General features: G+C 40.9%; 3 protein-coding genes across 3 annotated transcripts; 2 read left to right on the forward strand and 1 right to left on the reverse strand.

Moving 5' to 3' along the window:
- The first annotated feature begins 1,986 nt into the window (after positions 1 to 1,986).
- LOC144467665 (uncharacterized) lies at positions 1,987 to 4,067 on the forward strand. Its single transcript, XM_078176557.1, has 4 exons — positions 1,987 to 2,072; positions 3,271 to 3,321; positions 3,434 to 3,531; positions 3,782 to 4,067. The coding sequence occupies exons 1-4, from the start codon at positions 2,021 to 2,023 to the stop codon at positions 3,941 to 3,943; spliced, it is 363 nt and encodes a 120-aa protein (XP_078032683.1). The 5' UTR covers positions 1,987 to 2,020; the 3' UTR covers positions 3,944 to 4,067.
- Positions 4,068 to 6,429: 2,362 nt separating this feature from the next.
- LOC144479005 (chymotrypsin inhibitor-like) lies at positions 6,430 to 7,589 on the forward strand. Its single transcript, XM_078197444.1, has 3 exons — positions 6,430 to 6,540; positions 7,038 to 7,156; positions 7,271 to 7,589. Exons 1-3 carry the CDS (start codon positions 6,489 to 6,491, stop codon positions 7,349 to 7,351), a joined length of 252 nt encoding a protein of 83 aa, XP_078053570.1. The 5' UTR covers positions 6,430 to 6,488; the 3' UTR covers positions 7,352 to 7,589.
- Positions 7,590 to 8,272: 683 nt separating this feature from the next.
- Positions 8,273 to 9,424, reverse strand: LOC144479010 (chymotrypsin inhibitor-like). The gene is made up of 3 exons (XM_078197450.1): positions 9,311 to 9,424; positions 9,133 to 9,233; positions 8,273 to 8,449 (listed from the first exon to the last, which is right to left on the reverse strand). Exons 1-3 carry the CDS (start codon positions 9,360 to 9,362, stop codon positions 8,366 to 8,368), a joined length of 237 nt encoding a protein of 78 aa, XP_078053576.1. The 5' UTR covers positions 9,363 to 9,424; the 3' UTR covers positions 8,273 to 8,365.
- Positions 9,425 to 12,867: the final 3,443 nt, after the last annotated feature.

Consider the following 12,867-nt stretch of genomic DNA (forward strand, 5'->3'; position numbering starts at 1 on the left):
CAATCGCAAAACATGTTAAATAAAATCTTGAAGTTCAAAAAATTGTTAATCTTTAGAAGCTGTGACTAGCTCTATAGTAAGTGTCGATAGTGATGAGATGCAATAACCAGCAGGTAAAGGAGTATTATATATACTTTTCCTCACCCGCGTGTTCCGTGCAATTCGCCGGACACTTCAACAAGGCTCCCTTCCTCCCACGGATTATCTTTCGCGGATCGCTTCGTTTCCGGCGACTGGAAACGCTCTCATCGCTCTCAACGATCTCGGCTTGAATCAGAAGTGATTCCCCGCGAACGCGCGTTGCTTCATATTTTTTCACGGAACTCGAAAAGCGGACCATCATCGGTGATTCATCGCGCGAGCGTGAATTGGAGCCGGAGACGAACCGTTTAGATTGGTGCCGCAATTGTTGGTGCAGCGCAAACTCGAGTCAGCTGCACACATGCAGATTGTCTGGCATAATAATTTTACTGCACAATAAACAGACAGTTCGTTTTATCTCGGGGAAGAGTGACTCTGCTTCCCGCGGCGTTACGCACGAACTTACGTCGGCGATATATCGGTCGATCCCTCGGATTGCAGCGTTATGCAATTGTTTATTTTTGGTGCTCTTCCTTTTTATTGTTAATTCTTTTGGTAATATAATAATTTGGTGGTTTTGGGTTCTTCGTGTAGTAATAAGATGGTAACTTTATAGTTTTAAGAACAGGAACATTGTGATAGTAATTATTTGATATTGATATAAATAAATTGATGAAAAATTATTAGATGTTATTTATTATTGTATGGTATAATTATTTTGTAAATTATTTTAGACGCAACTAGGTTTCTTTATATTGAGTAGGTTGGAAAAGTGGGCAAGATATTCCTCGTTGTGAGAAATAAGGTGAATTCAACCCTTTACATTCGAGTGGCGACTCTGAGGCGACGCTAAAAATTGTTTAACTTTTTCAAGAGATTTTTCATATTGTTAAATTTGTCTATATTTGATAAATTGTCGGGTCAAGTAATAAAAATCTTTCATAAGCATACAGACTTGCATAGGCATAATATACTCAAATGCAAAGTATTACAATAAAACGTATTAATATAATACAATTTTTAATTACATTAAAATGTATAATACAATTTTTAATTACATAAAAATTATGTAAAGTATTACATTGCAAAGTATTACATTAAATACGATTAACAAAGGATTCGTTAAAAAGAACAGTGAACGCCTAAATCCGACTTTTTTAATGAACCTCCCAACATAACCTAAAACCAGCGCATCGAACGACTCGTGCTATCTTCCAGCTGCGACTGTCATCCAACACAACAATTTGCCACGTGATCAAATAACCGCCGCATCACGATGCATTTTAATTTCGTTCTGCCAACAAACGTCTTCCTGATTTGATGAATTAAGAAAATTCACGAGGATCGCGTATCGCGATCGCGGGCTAAGATTGCGGCGTTAAATTGGAACGGCTTTGCGGCTTTATCGAATCGGAGATCGAGGTTTACGATCGCTGACACAGACACACACACACACAACGCGAGAGACAAAGTTTTTTTCGCTAGCGGCTCGACAAATTTGCATTTACGCGGTCTTAGTCATAAAGCGAAAGTAGACGCCTGGCCGGCGTTGTCTTTATCAGCCGTTGCGCTCTCGATAACATCGGTGACTCACAAATACGTGAATTTGTTTTCTTAATTTATAAAGGCGAATTAAATCGGCCAGATTCCAATTATCGATATTTCGGAAACAGACACAATGAACTGGAAAATTAGGTTTTTCTTTTGTCTAGGAAATTATCGTCGCGTTTCTATCGAAGGCTTTATCGAATGAAAACTCGAGCGAGCAAGAGAGAGCAAACGTTTGCCCAGGGATCGCTCGATTTAAACAATGATTACGCTTGTTGGCGGTGAGTTACGGTTCCCTTAAACAATCGAAATTGTTCACGGTATAAAAAGCCGTGGCGTGAATGCCTCATTAGTGTTTCGTTATACTTCGTCCGCGCGTTATTTGGCGAAAATGAATCGGTTCGTTGCGATCGCTTTCGCCGTGCTATTAATTTGTTTAACCCGTAAGTGCGATCACACGATTCGGTTCACGCGGTCGAGCACCGTTCATACTTAACCCTTTATTGTTATGTGCCTACTCTAAACCATTAGAGTTGTTTATTTGCTTTCTTTTTATTTTTACAACGAAATTAAAAAATATTAAGTGTGTCGAGTATATCTAAACTTTAAAAAAAGAATTGATGAATTTTATTTTCATTTATTAATATTATGTACCTTTCAGTTGATCAAAATAACGATGAAATTGTTACACATTATTAACATTTAGACTTTGATTAAAATTAGCTCTATTCCCCCTAAACAACTGAATAAATTTAATAATAAAGAGCTTAAATTATAATATGTTATTCCCCTTATTAATTGTTTCTAAATTTATCCCTACACTTATATTTATTTTATTCGTAGAAATTAACTATAAAATTATAATTCTTCTATTATCAAGACTAGTTTTCCCATCAATTCTAGCATTTAATAATTCTCGTTTAAGGAAAATTAATTCCGACAAGTATAATACTAATGCATTAACTACATACAATCGCAAAGGGTTAACTTAACTTATCTCGGCACTTTATCTATCATAATTCCATTGATCGAAATGATCTTCAGAAAAATGTCTCATTGATGAATAGTATCCCTTGAATCATAGATTCGTAGTAAAGGATTAAACCAACTAGTCTATATATGTTATCGATCAATAATTTATCGATTGCAGTGATTTCCGAAAAGTGTGTCGGTGATGAAACCATCTCGAGAATCATAGATTCGTTTCAAAGTATTGAATAATCTCGAGTCAGCTTGCCAATATTTGCAGGCGATTACATTGTCGCATGTTCGTGGTTTTAAGAATCACATGGTCACTTAGCAAGTTAAAAATAGCGCTCCGTGCACACTCGTTTGTCATACGCGTATTTACTATCTCTGGCAAAAAACATTGGAACACGTTTTAACACACAATGACATTTTTAAAACCGGATTACATAGTTTGAATTCTGTTTGAGAGATGTACTACACTGTATAACAACAAAACTACTTTGTTATAATTTTATTATTACTTAGAATATACTAATAAGGAACAAGAATAAAACTCTCGCTTTTTAATTTTTATATTAGTCCACTTTTATATTAGTTTAGTTCTAAAAAGTTATTTGTGTTTAAAAAATGTATACTTCGTGTAATTAATAGTGAAAAATGTCGAATTTTCAGAGTTGCCAGATGAGGTTCTAACTGCTCCGACAAATTCAACGGAAACTACCGGTAAGCCTCTTAAATTCTAAGCAAATTAATGGCCGCCTGCAACGGCATTATTCAGAATTAATTATTCATTATTCCCTGCGTAGAATTAATTGATTAATTAATCGCTTTGTAGAGAATCCGACCGAATGCCGCAGAAACGAGGAGGCCACGAGCTGCGTCTCGTGTTCGGCAACCTGCGAGCGTCCTATACCAGGAAGGTGTAACGGGCCGGTAAGGAAAAGAAGAACAAACACGAATGCCTCTTCCTATACTTATCTCCCGCTCGATTCTATGCTCGTCACGAAATTCCCAGAAAACGTTTACATAATTCTCTACTAATCTTACGTACCCGAAACCTGATTCAAATTAAACATCGCCCGACGTCAAATTAGAAAAGCAGCGCGCTCCAAATAGCCTCTTATTTGCGGAACTATACTTTCATCGAGCAACGTTTTATAATGCAGCCGTTGTTTCATTGCAGTTGTGCAGGCCGGGCTGCAAGTGCAAGTTCGGCTACTTCAAGGACAGCGACGGCGACTGCGTCTCGATCATCGGTTGCGTAATCGACTTCCTAAAGAACCAACAGAAGGGGTCGGTGTTCGAATTCATCAACACTGTGAAACAGCCACCACCGAACAAGTGATACGCCCGCCGATCTCGTCGATCTTCCACGATCATATCTGGTAGTGAGTCCTAAGCCAACAAACCCCGAAGAAGCCAGCAAACATGTAACCCTTTATTCAATAAAAGAGTCATTGTAAAATAGACCGTCGATATCTCGATAAAATTGTTTTGACGCAACGAATGACTAAGGTCTTGTCTCTGAGCATTGTCGCGCAAGATTTTCCAGTAGCACGTTATCCTTTTGTTCTTACCCTTTGTTCGGACTCTACAGAGACGACAGATGCGATCAGCTTTTATCTGCCGCGTGTTCGCTTTACGAAACAGCGGTTTCCGCAGATCCGGCGTCGGGAGAGTCGAGTTGCGCCGGAAACGACGCCGATTTCGGTTTACCGACGGCGATCGCGTAGCATTTATACGGCCGACCCAGAAGCGGAGTTAGGCTCGGTTTCGGTGTCAAAGATCGCGACCCCCGCCCGGTCACAGATCGGTGCCAGCGGGGAGCGCAGTGCCCCAAATACAGATCGATAACGCGACTATCGCCGCTCGGCCGCGAACGAATCGCGCGCGTGCTCGAATTTCGGGGAAAATATTTACGCCGTACGATCGCCGTCGCCGTGCAAAATTTCCGCGCGAGGTGCAACGAAACGGCGCCGAAATCTCTAATTAATTCAACAATATAATCGAGCCAATTTCAACGGCAGAGCGCGCGACGTGTTTACCGAGACACTCGAGATCGCGACGATTTATTCCGTTCGACGGAGATGGACGGATACCATCCGCGAGCATCCCGTCGATACCACTGATTTCCTCTCAATTGTTCGAAGCAATTGACACCCTTTGCTGCCTCGGCGAACCACTAACGATAGACGCTTCGAAGAGAGAGAAAAAGAGGGAGAGAGAATGGCCGCGCCGCCACCTGTTTCTGCCGGCAAACACTCTCAGCTTCCGAGAAGATCTCGGTACAGTACAAACAGCGCAAAGTCAACGGATTCGAGGACGATTCGTATTAATAATTTGCATAAGATAAGTGCTCGGTTAGCGTACACGACGTCTCTCTCCCCATTTCTCTTCCCTCGATCGTCTCCGTGATATTAGTACGGCGGACGAGGATTTTTAAAGATTTCTCGTAAATGAAATCGTTTCTCCAGCAATACTACTTTCAAAATTCCAAGAAATTCTTATAAATATTAAAAATTATGTTAACAGAAAATTCCGTCGATTTAGAGGCGTATCAGAACTAAAAAATCGAAAGAGGGCGAAAAAGTAGTCGTTTACACCACCTCTGTTAAAATTATTATGTTGGAAACTATGAAACGGGCGCCGCAGCTGAACATAGACTACACAAAAACGCCCGTTTCATAGTTTCCAACCTAATATTAATATCTTGTTAAGTATAAATGTTATTCCGTTCTTCTAAGCCGGAATAAAATTCTGTCCTCTTGTCATTATTTAAGTAAATGTAGACAAACGCAATAAATATTTTTCCCTTTTCCTTCTAAGAGATTATTACAGTAGAAAAGATGATCATCCTTGTATTAGGTTGGAAACTATGAAACGGGCGCCGCAGCTGTACATAGACTAAACGAAAACGCCCGTTTCATAGTTTCCAACTTAATAAATCAACCGGAAAACAGCGAGACCAAAAAATCCTCAAAGAAATAAATATAAAAAATTCCTAAAAGTATTGAGATCGAAATTGGATGAAAAAGCCGTCGTTTGCAACGGTTTCCTTACCAATTGTTCCGAACCTGCGCCACCACCGTTGAAACTAGATTAGCCGGCAAACAGCGACACCGTCTGCGAAATCGTTGACACAGGTCGTTATCCTGACGATAGATATCTCCGTCGCTACCCTCGGTCCATGAACCGGCATTCCCATGTGAGATTCGCGGGAACAAATCAAAGAACGGTAATCTTCCATCGGCGGTTGCCTCGCCGGGTCCATTGGGATGCTTCTAACGAGGAGAGGGTCGCGTTCTCCTCGTGGAAATCGATGCTCTTGGCCCGCAGAATTTTCTGGCAGCTCCTACACGAACCGATAACACGGCCGGCGAATCATGTCAAGGAATCAAGTCAACAAACCAGATCGGAACACGTAGATTCTGTAGATGGGGACTTTAAAAGCGAAATTAGGGCGGCGTGTTAACGCGGTCGCGATAAGCGCGAGATAAAAATCAAAATAGAAACCGTGAGGACGGTGTTTATATCGTTCTCTCTTTCCATTGTGCTCGAGTGGGTTTAATCAGTGCCGAATCTGTAATGATTTTTAGAGTTGAAGTCGCTTACCGAGTTTAATTGTTCCACCTCGCTGACTCAATAAGTCAGGCGAATAAGTCAGGTTCACCTGCTATCGGCGGCCATCGCGTATTTACCGCGAGACATGGCATCGCGAGTGATAATCGACGAGCGCGTCACGACTGATAATCCAGTGAATTTAGGAGAAAAGAGGCGACGCATAGACGGTGCGCGAGGCGAGGCGGCGTTGAAAAAATCTTGGGAAGTCCGGCGGTGGTTATCCGTATAAAAGCCGGAGCGGTCCGTCTGGACATCAATCGTTTTTAATCATGTCACGCGCTACCATTCTACTCGTACTCGTCGTGGCGATCGCCTGTGTGTGTAAGTAGACAACGATCCAGGATGGATCCTTATTGATTTACGTCTTCGATCTTTCTTAGTCTTGGTCTTCGATCCTTGTTGCTCACGGTCTTCGATCGTTCGTTCGAAACCGCGAACATTTCCAGTCATTATTTTGAGGTCTAGACGCCGATAACAATGGCTTTCGTTTCTTTTACGAACCGACGCTTTGAACAGCTGTTCGCTGTTTGTTTACCGAACGAGCGTATTTTCGTTGCCATTAATTCGGGGAATGATAAACTTTGACTGCCGGTGCGCGACTCTTTTTTATCTGTTTTGGTTGAATCTGATAGAGCGACGCGATCTTCTTTCAAAATCAGTTCCTTCGATATTTTTTCCATGAAAACAACTTATTATTTTGTTCGCTGAAATCACGCGTTTCCTGGCTTATTTTCATTGGGCGTTTTCTTAACGAAACATCATTTTACGGCGAACGAAATTTACTAAACTATGCTAAGAAGATTCATCTCTCTTTGCAGCGGCGTTCCCCGAGGACACCAAGGGTGCCGAGGAGTGCGGACCAAACGAAGTATTCAACAGTTGCGGCTCGCCCTGCAAGGACACCTGCGAAAGGAAGGCACCGCCAATTTGCACTATGGTTAGTTTAATCTATTATTTTCTCTTTCGATTCGCTCGTTAACGCTGCCAAATCGTTGCGTATTCGATTAATATTCGACGGTTTCTAACTTCGTCAAATGTCTGTTTCTTGCAGAGGTGCGACATCGGCTGCGAGTGCAAAGAAGGTTACGTCAGGAACAAGGAGAACAAGTGCGTCCTGACACGTGACTGTTAAAAAGATCGTCACGAGACAGATGCATCAGCTACAATGCATGGTCGATTTTAGTGAAGAATCCGCGACAGTTCCAGGCATTAACACGAAACGTTTGAGCTGCTGTCACTCGATTAGCGATAATTCCATCGATTTACATACGACAATTCTATCGTAAACTGTACCCGTTCCATCTATTTATCAATATTGTTATTTACGTTTACAGGAAAACATATTGAATAAAATTACCACTTGAAACATATTCCTGCCTATTCGTCTGCCATTGTCTTGCTAAAGCGTGAAAGAGTTATTGGAAGGATACCGCTTGTATTTATCGATTCGCGATAAGGTTGAGAACTTAAGCGATAGCTTGCTGATTAAGAGTACCCTGATTAAGGTGCATTCATACTCGTCGACGAGGCACGAGCCGGATTGACAGTGTTGAGTTTCGTTCTACTGATACGAGTCTGGATGTTTAAGTATAATAATAATAACATTATCGATCTGCTCGAAGACGAGCATTTTAATCGCGCGGTGACGGCAACTTCCTTGAAAATCGTTCGAGCATGCTGCACAAACCATGATTTGTTGGAAGCAGCCAGTTAAATCATCTGTTCTCCGTGCTTGGTTCTTTTTCCGTAGATAAGAGTTCGTACACTCTTATCAACAACGGTGATGATAAGATTTCCGTTTTTTGTAAGAATAACGGATCGATTGACAACGTGGATGAAGAAACAACGGATGTGCTGAGCAACTTCGAAACAATTCCAATCGCAGCAATTGTAGAGAAAATAGCAGGTCAAGGGGTTAACAAGAGTGTTGCTTGTAGCTTAAGAGAAATTAGGAGATGTTTATATAAAATTCTATTATTTATACCGATCGTCGCATGGACGCCGGATATATCCACGCTCGTACCGAAAGGGTTAAAGGAAGTTAAAGCAGTACTGCAGCAATTACGATTTCATTTATTGCAAATTATAGCCAAGCGCCTGTCATAAATATCGTGAAGCAGTTAACGGGACAAAGTTTCCATAATAATTAACACTGGTTGGGTTTCACACATTTTCCATTGGACTTCCTCACGTAACCTTCCAGACATTGGCAAGCAGGCTCCACGCATTCCTAAACACGGTTAAAGTACAATAGTATATTACTTATCAGCGCTTGTCTTTTAATATCGATAACATTTTTTATGCTGTGATTTTTAAACAATTTTATCTGCCTTTAATATTAGATTTACTGTTCAATTCTTTATCGGAGGATTATTGAAGCTAAGTATGTATGAAAGTGTAGCGTGTATTAAAAAATAGTGTGTTTAAAGTATATTAAAAAAATGGTATGTTTTAAAGATTAGCGTATATCAAAAAGTAGCGTGTATTAAAGAATATTAAATATTAAGAAATAGTATGTATGAACGAATGGCATATATCAAAAAATAGTATATATTAAAGAATAGCAAATATCAAAAAATAGTATGTATTAAAGAATAGCATGTATCAAAAAATAATATATATTAAAGGATATTAAATATTAAAAAATAGTATGTATCAAAGACTAGCATATTGTATAAAAAAAATAGTATCTATCAAAGAATAGCATATATCAAAAAATACTATATATTAAAAAATAACATATATCAAAGTGCAGCATACATTACAATAAAAATTGCACAAAGTATAAAACAAGAAAAGTCGTGTTTACTGTACTATACGTTCTGACTTGACTATACAGAAAAGACGGCGGCATCGAAACGAGACGCTTGAACAATTGAAATTTTAAAGCAGCTTAGAGAAAATGGTTCAAACCTCAATGCACTCGACATGTGGTTCACCGCATTTCGGTTCGCACGCGCTCGCGCACACCTTGAAGTGTTCGTTACGGCCACACTTGGCAGCGGCTTCGCTCACTAAACAAAGTAAAAGTCAAAATTACCGAGACCCCCACGAGAGCGCAGCAAATCATTATTTAACCGTGAATACTTACTGCCAATGTAGGCAACAGCGGCGAACAACAGAAGAAGAACGGTGCGAGACATCTTTCAGGATCGTGTGTTAAAACTTGGATCGTGTCTAGGCGACTTTGTACAAACATCGCGAAACGGTTCACGCTTTTATACCGAAAATTATGGCCGTATCGCGTTTTTGAATAATTCATAGCGAGCCTACCTTCACCTGTCTAAATATTCAAAACGTTGATTATTGGAACACAGATAAGATCTGTCGCGCGAACATTACGCTAAAAAAGTTAATCAAAAATATATCAATAATATAATTAATATAAATAAACTACGTACGGGAATTGTTCGTCGTCGATGGTGGAAGCGTTTATCGATAGGTTAAATATCGAAGTTACTATAATAAGCCGCGTCGGTAAAGGGCCCCCCCTGTACTGATAAATGATCTTGAAATAAGTTTGCATAAAACGGCGGTGTCGACATGGTGTTGCGGTTGTTTTGCTTAGCTGACTCACGCGCATTGTCGATGATGAATTAGCACCGGTACGTGGGTTGCAGGTTATTTATTGCCGCGAAATGTGTGACAAACGATTGTGCAACGTGTGTTTCACTTTGCGCTTAAACCGTTGATAAGGCGGGTTCCGGGCAATAATTCAGTGTTAAACATTTCTGTTATATTTTTTTAATAATAGTTTAAGGCGCTTATGATAATACGGTGGTCGTAGCTGTCGTTTCTCTATTTCGCAGGTTGATTTGATGAGAGCAAAGGGAATTAGGGTTATCAGTTCACAGCATTTTAAGGTATATTACAGTATTTAAATATATTTTAATTTCGCAAAAATCTTCGACTAACAATATTGCCAATTTGAAGCAGAGACATTTTTTAATAATTTATTTATTTAGAATAAAAATATTTCACATAAATTTAGGGTACTTTACGGTCAATTAAGAGCATTTTAATTCCACAAAAGTTGTCTCCGGCTCCCAAAACTGCCAATTACAAGCGGAGCCATTCTTCAATGATTTGTCTATTTAAAATAAGAATTGTATCTCACAAAAATCTAGGAAACTTTTCCTCTAATTCAGAGCATTTTAATTTCACAAAAAAATCGCTCCAGCTTCCAAAACCACCAATCGCAAACAAACCTATTCTTCACCGATTCACCTAACCGAAATAAAAATATCTCTGTCGTCCCCTAAGCTATTCAATCCACCGGCAACGCAAACGCCAGGCTAGACCAACAGTGCCTAGATAGTAGCTGGAAGCTGCGATGATTAACAGTCGCAGCCGCAGACAAGCGTTTCCCACGAGCAGATCGTAGCATAAACGAACCCGGCGGCCGGATCGTTTTCAATGGGTTTCGCGGCCCGTGTGTGCCGTCTCTGTAACGGCCCGGGTTCGTTTTCGGCGCGGCCGCATTTGTCAAGGGAGGGTGTGCTTGGTAAATTATCGAGCCGCGGTCACGGGTTAATGTTGCGTACAGTAGTCTCTGCGCGAGGCAGCTTGTCTATTCGACGGTTCGCTCGCCCGCTGCGCAAACCGCTCAACGAGTTTAATCGCTATCACATCGAATCTACGCAAACGTGACTTTTCTCGCGTAACTAACGTCCTTGCCAAACACCGAGTGGGGGGGAAACGGAGGATCGCGCGGATCGTTGCCATGAATTGGCAGTTCTCGCGCGTTAATGCTCGCCCGCGAAAGCACCAATTAAAACTTCGGATCCTCGAGACCCCGGGATCTTCGACTCTCCTCGCAATAATTACTTTATCCATGACGGTGTCACGATTTTTCGCAGTTGGCGCCGATTCTATGCTGCTTTATAGTTGCTCTTAACCCTTTCGGTACGAGCGCCGGATATATCCATTATCCAAGCGATTATTTATGGTATAAATAGCAGAATTTCATGTAAGTATCTTTTAATATTAAATTTAATAATACTATATTATTTGATCGACGCATTTCGTGCCACGTGTGCCACTGGTGGTACACGTTTAAATAGCTATTCGATGCGTTAAAATAATATCTTATGACAAGTTAGAATCCAAGAAATAATTTTCACCAAAAGAATAGATCCATGATAAGTCCGCTAAATAACGTAACGAAATACCATAAATTCCGAAGTTATTATCGACTGTGCTTCGTCGTAAAAAGATCGCCGAAACGACCTGCTCGGCCACCTAGAGCCGTGGCACCGCCACCCCTTAAATTGTAACGATCTGCGCGATGGAGCGGGACGGAATTGCGGCACGTGGGAACCGGTAGAGGTGATATTTACCGATCGCTTCATTTAACACGGAGCCGATTACAGGCAGTGAAAGATGGCGGACAATTTTGGGTTTTAGAATAGGTGTTACGATGAACCCCGGAATGACGGTTCTCCGGAACGTATAATAACGTCCCGTCGCGAATACGAAGTATCCTCCTCCCTCCTCCCCCTTGCCGCCCCTAACGGGCCATTTGCGACGGAAAATTTCGCGCGGGCGGGGTGACCGAGGGATTCATGAAAATCGAAGGCCGCCACAACGGGCTCGTCGACGAATCTATCGCGGCAAATCGTCCGTCTCTTCGTGTCTAGACGGTCTTCACTGCGGCGAGGCAGATTACGCGATTACCGATTCGAATAAAAATTCGATGCCCGAAAATTGTTGGTCTCCGAAAATCGGCGAACGAAAATGCATAATGCATGGACCGTTCTTTTCTTTCATGGTGATGTCGGAGACAGGTTCGTGGAACTGTCGTCGTCGGATTGTTATGGGACGGTGGCGGGCGAGATGGCAGGACACGACAGATTAGATAACGAAGATGGGCTTCGATCGACGGGGGATCTTGGTTAATTAGAAGACGGCTGAATTAACGGGGTACCTAGAGCTGTCGACGCCTCGTAGAATGCTACCCGGCGGACTGGCAAGCGAGCAGGGAGCGCGGTTGTCAGGGAGACGCCTGGGACACTTGCGCAACTGAGAATGATTCGATGATCATTGAATCGTATTAACCCCTTGCGATGTAATAACGAGTCGGGCTCGCGATGAAGATTTCATGCAGGATCTGCTAAATATGAATATTATTCGCTTCTTTTAAATCGAAATTAAATTGAATTTTCTTGTTATTAAAATCTAGAGTACGGAATTAAATAAAGGCGATACAAGAAACAACCCGTTGCAATGTAATAACGAGTCAGGTAATGTCAGGTTATGGTAAATCGAAATCAAATCGAATTTTTCTTTTATCAAAGTCTAGAAAGAGAATTAAATAAAGCAAAATAAAATGAATAAAGCAAATAAAACAAGAGACAAAAATTATCTGGCCCTATTAACCCCCTTGCACTGTAACAACAAGTAAGACTAGTGATGCAAGATCTACTAAATACGCGAATATTGTTCATTTATATTAAATTTATTCTTCTGTTATCAAAATCTGAAAGTAAAAGTGCATAAAGAGAATAAACGAAACAAGAATTGGCTGGTCTTATTAAGGAAAATATTAACGACAAATAAGTTCTAATCAACGCAGCGTGAAAGAAGTCGGAGAACAAAGGCTATCTTTATCAGTCTTGACTCTTGAAAAATTCAAATTGTATAATAGAA

This window comes from Augochlora pura, chromosome 3 (assembly GCF_028453695.1).
Source record: "Augochlora pura isolate Apur16 chromosome 3, APUR_v2.2.1, whole genome shotgun sequence".
NCBI lineage: Eukaryota > Metazoa > Arthropoda > Insecta > Hymenoptera > Halictidae > Augochlora > Augochlora pura.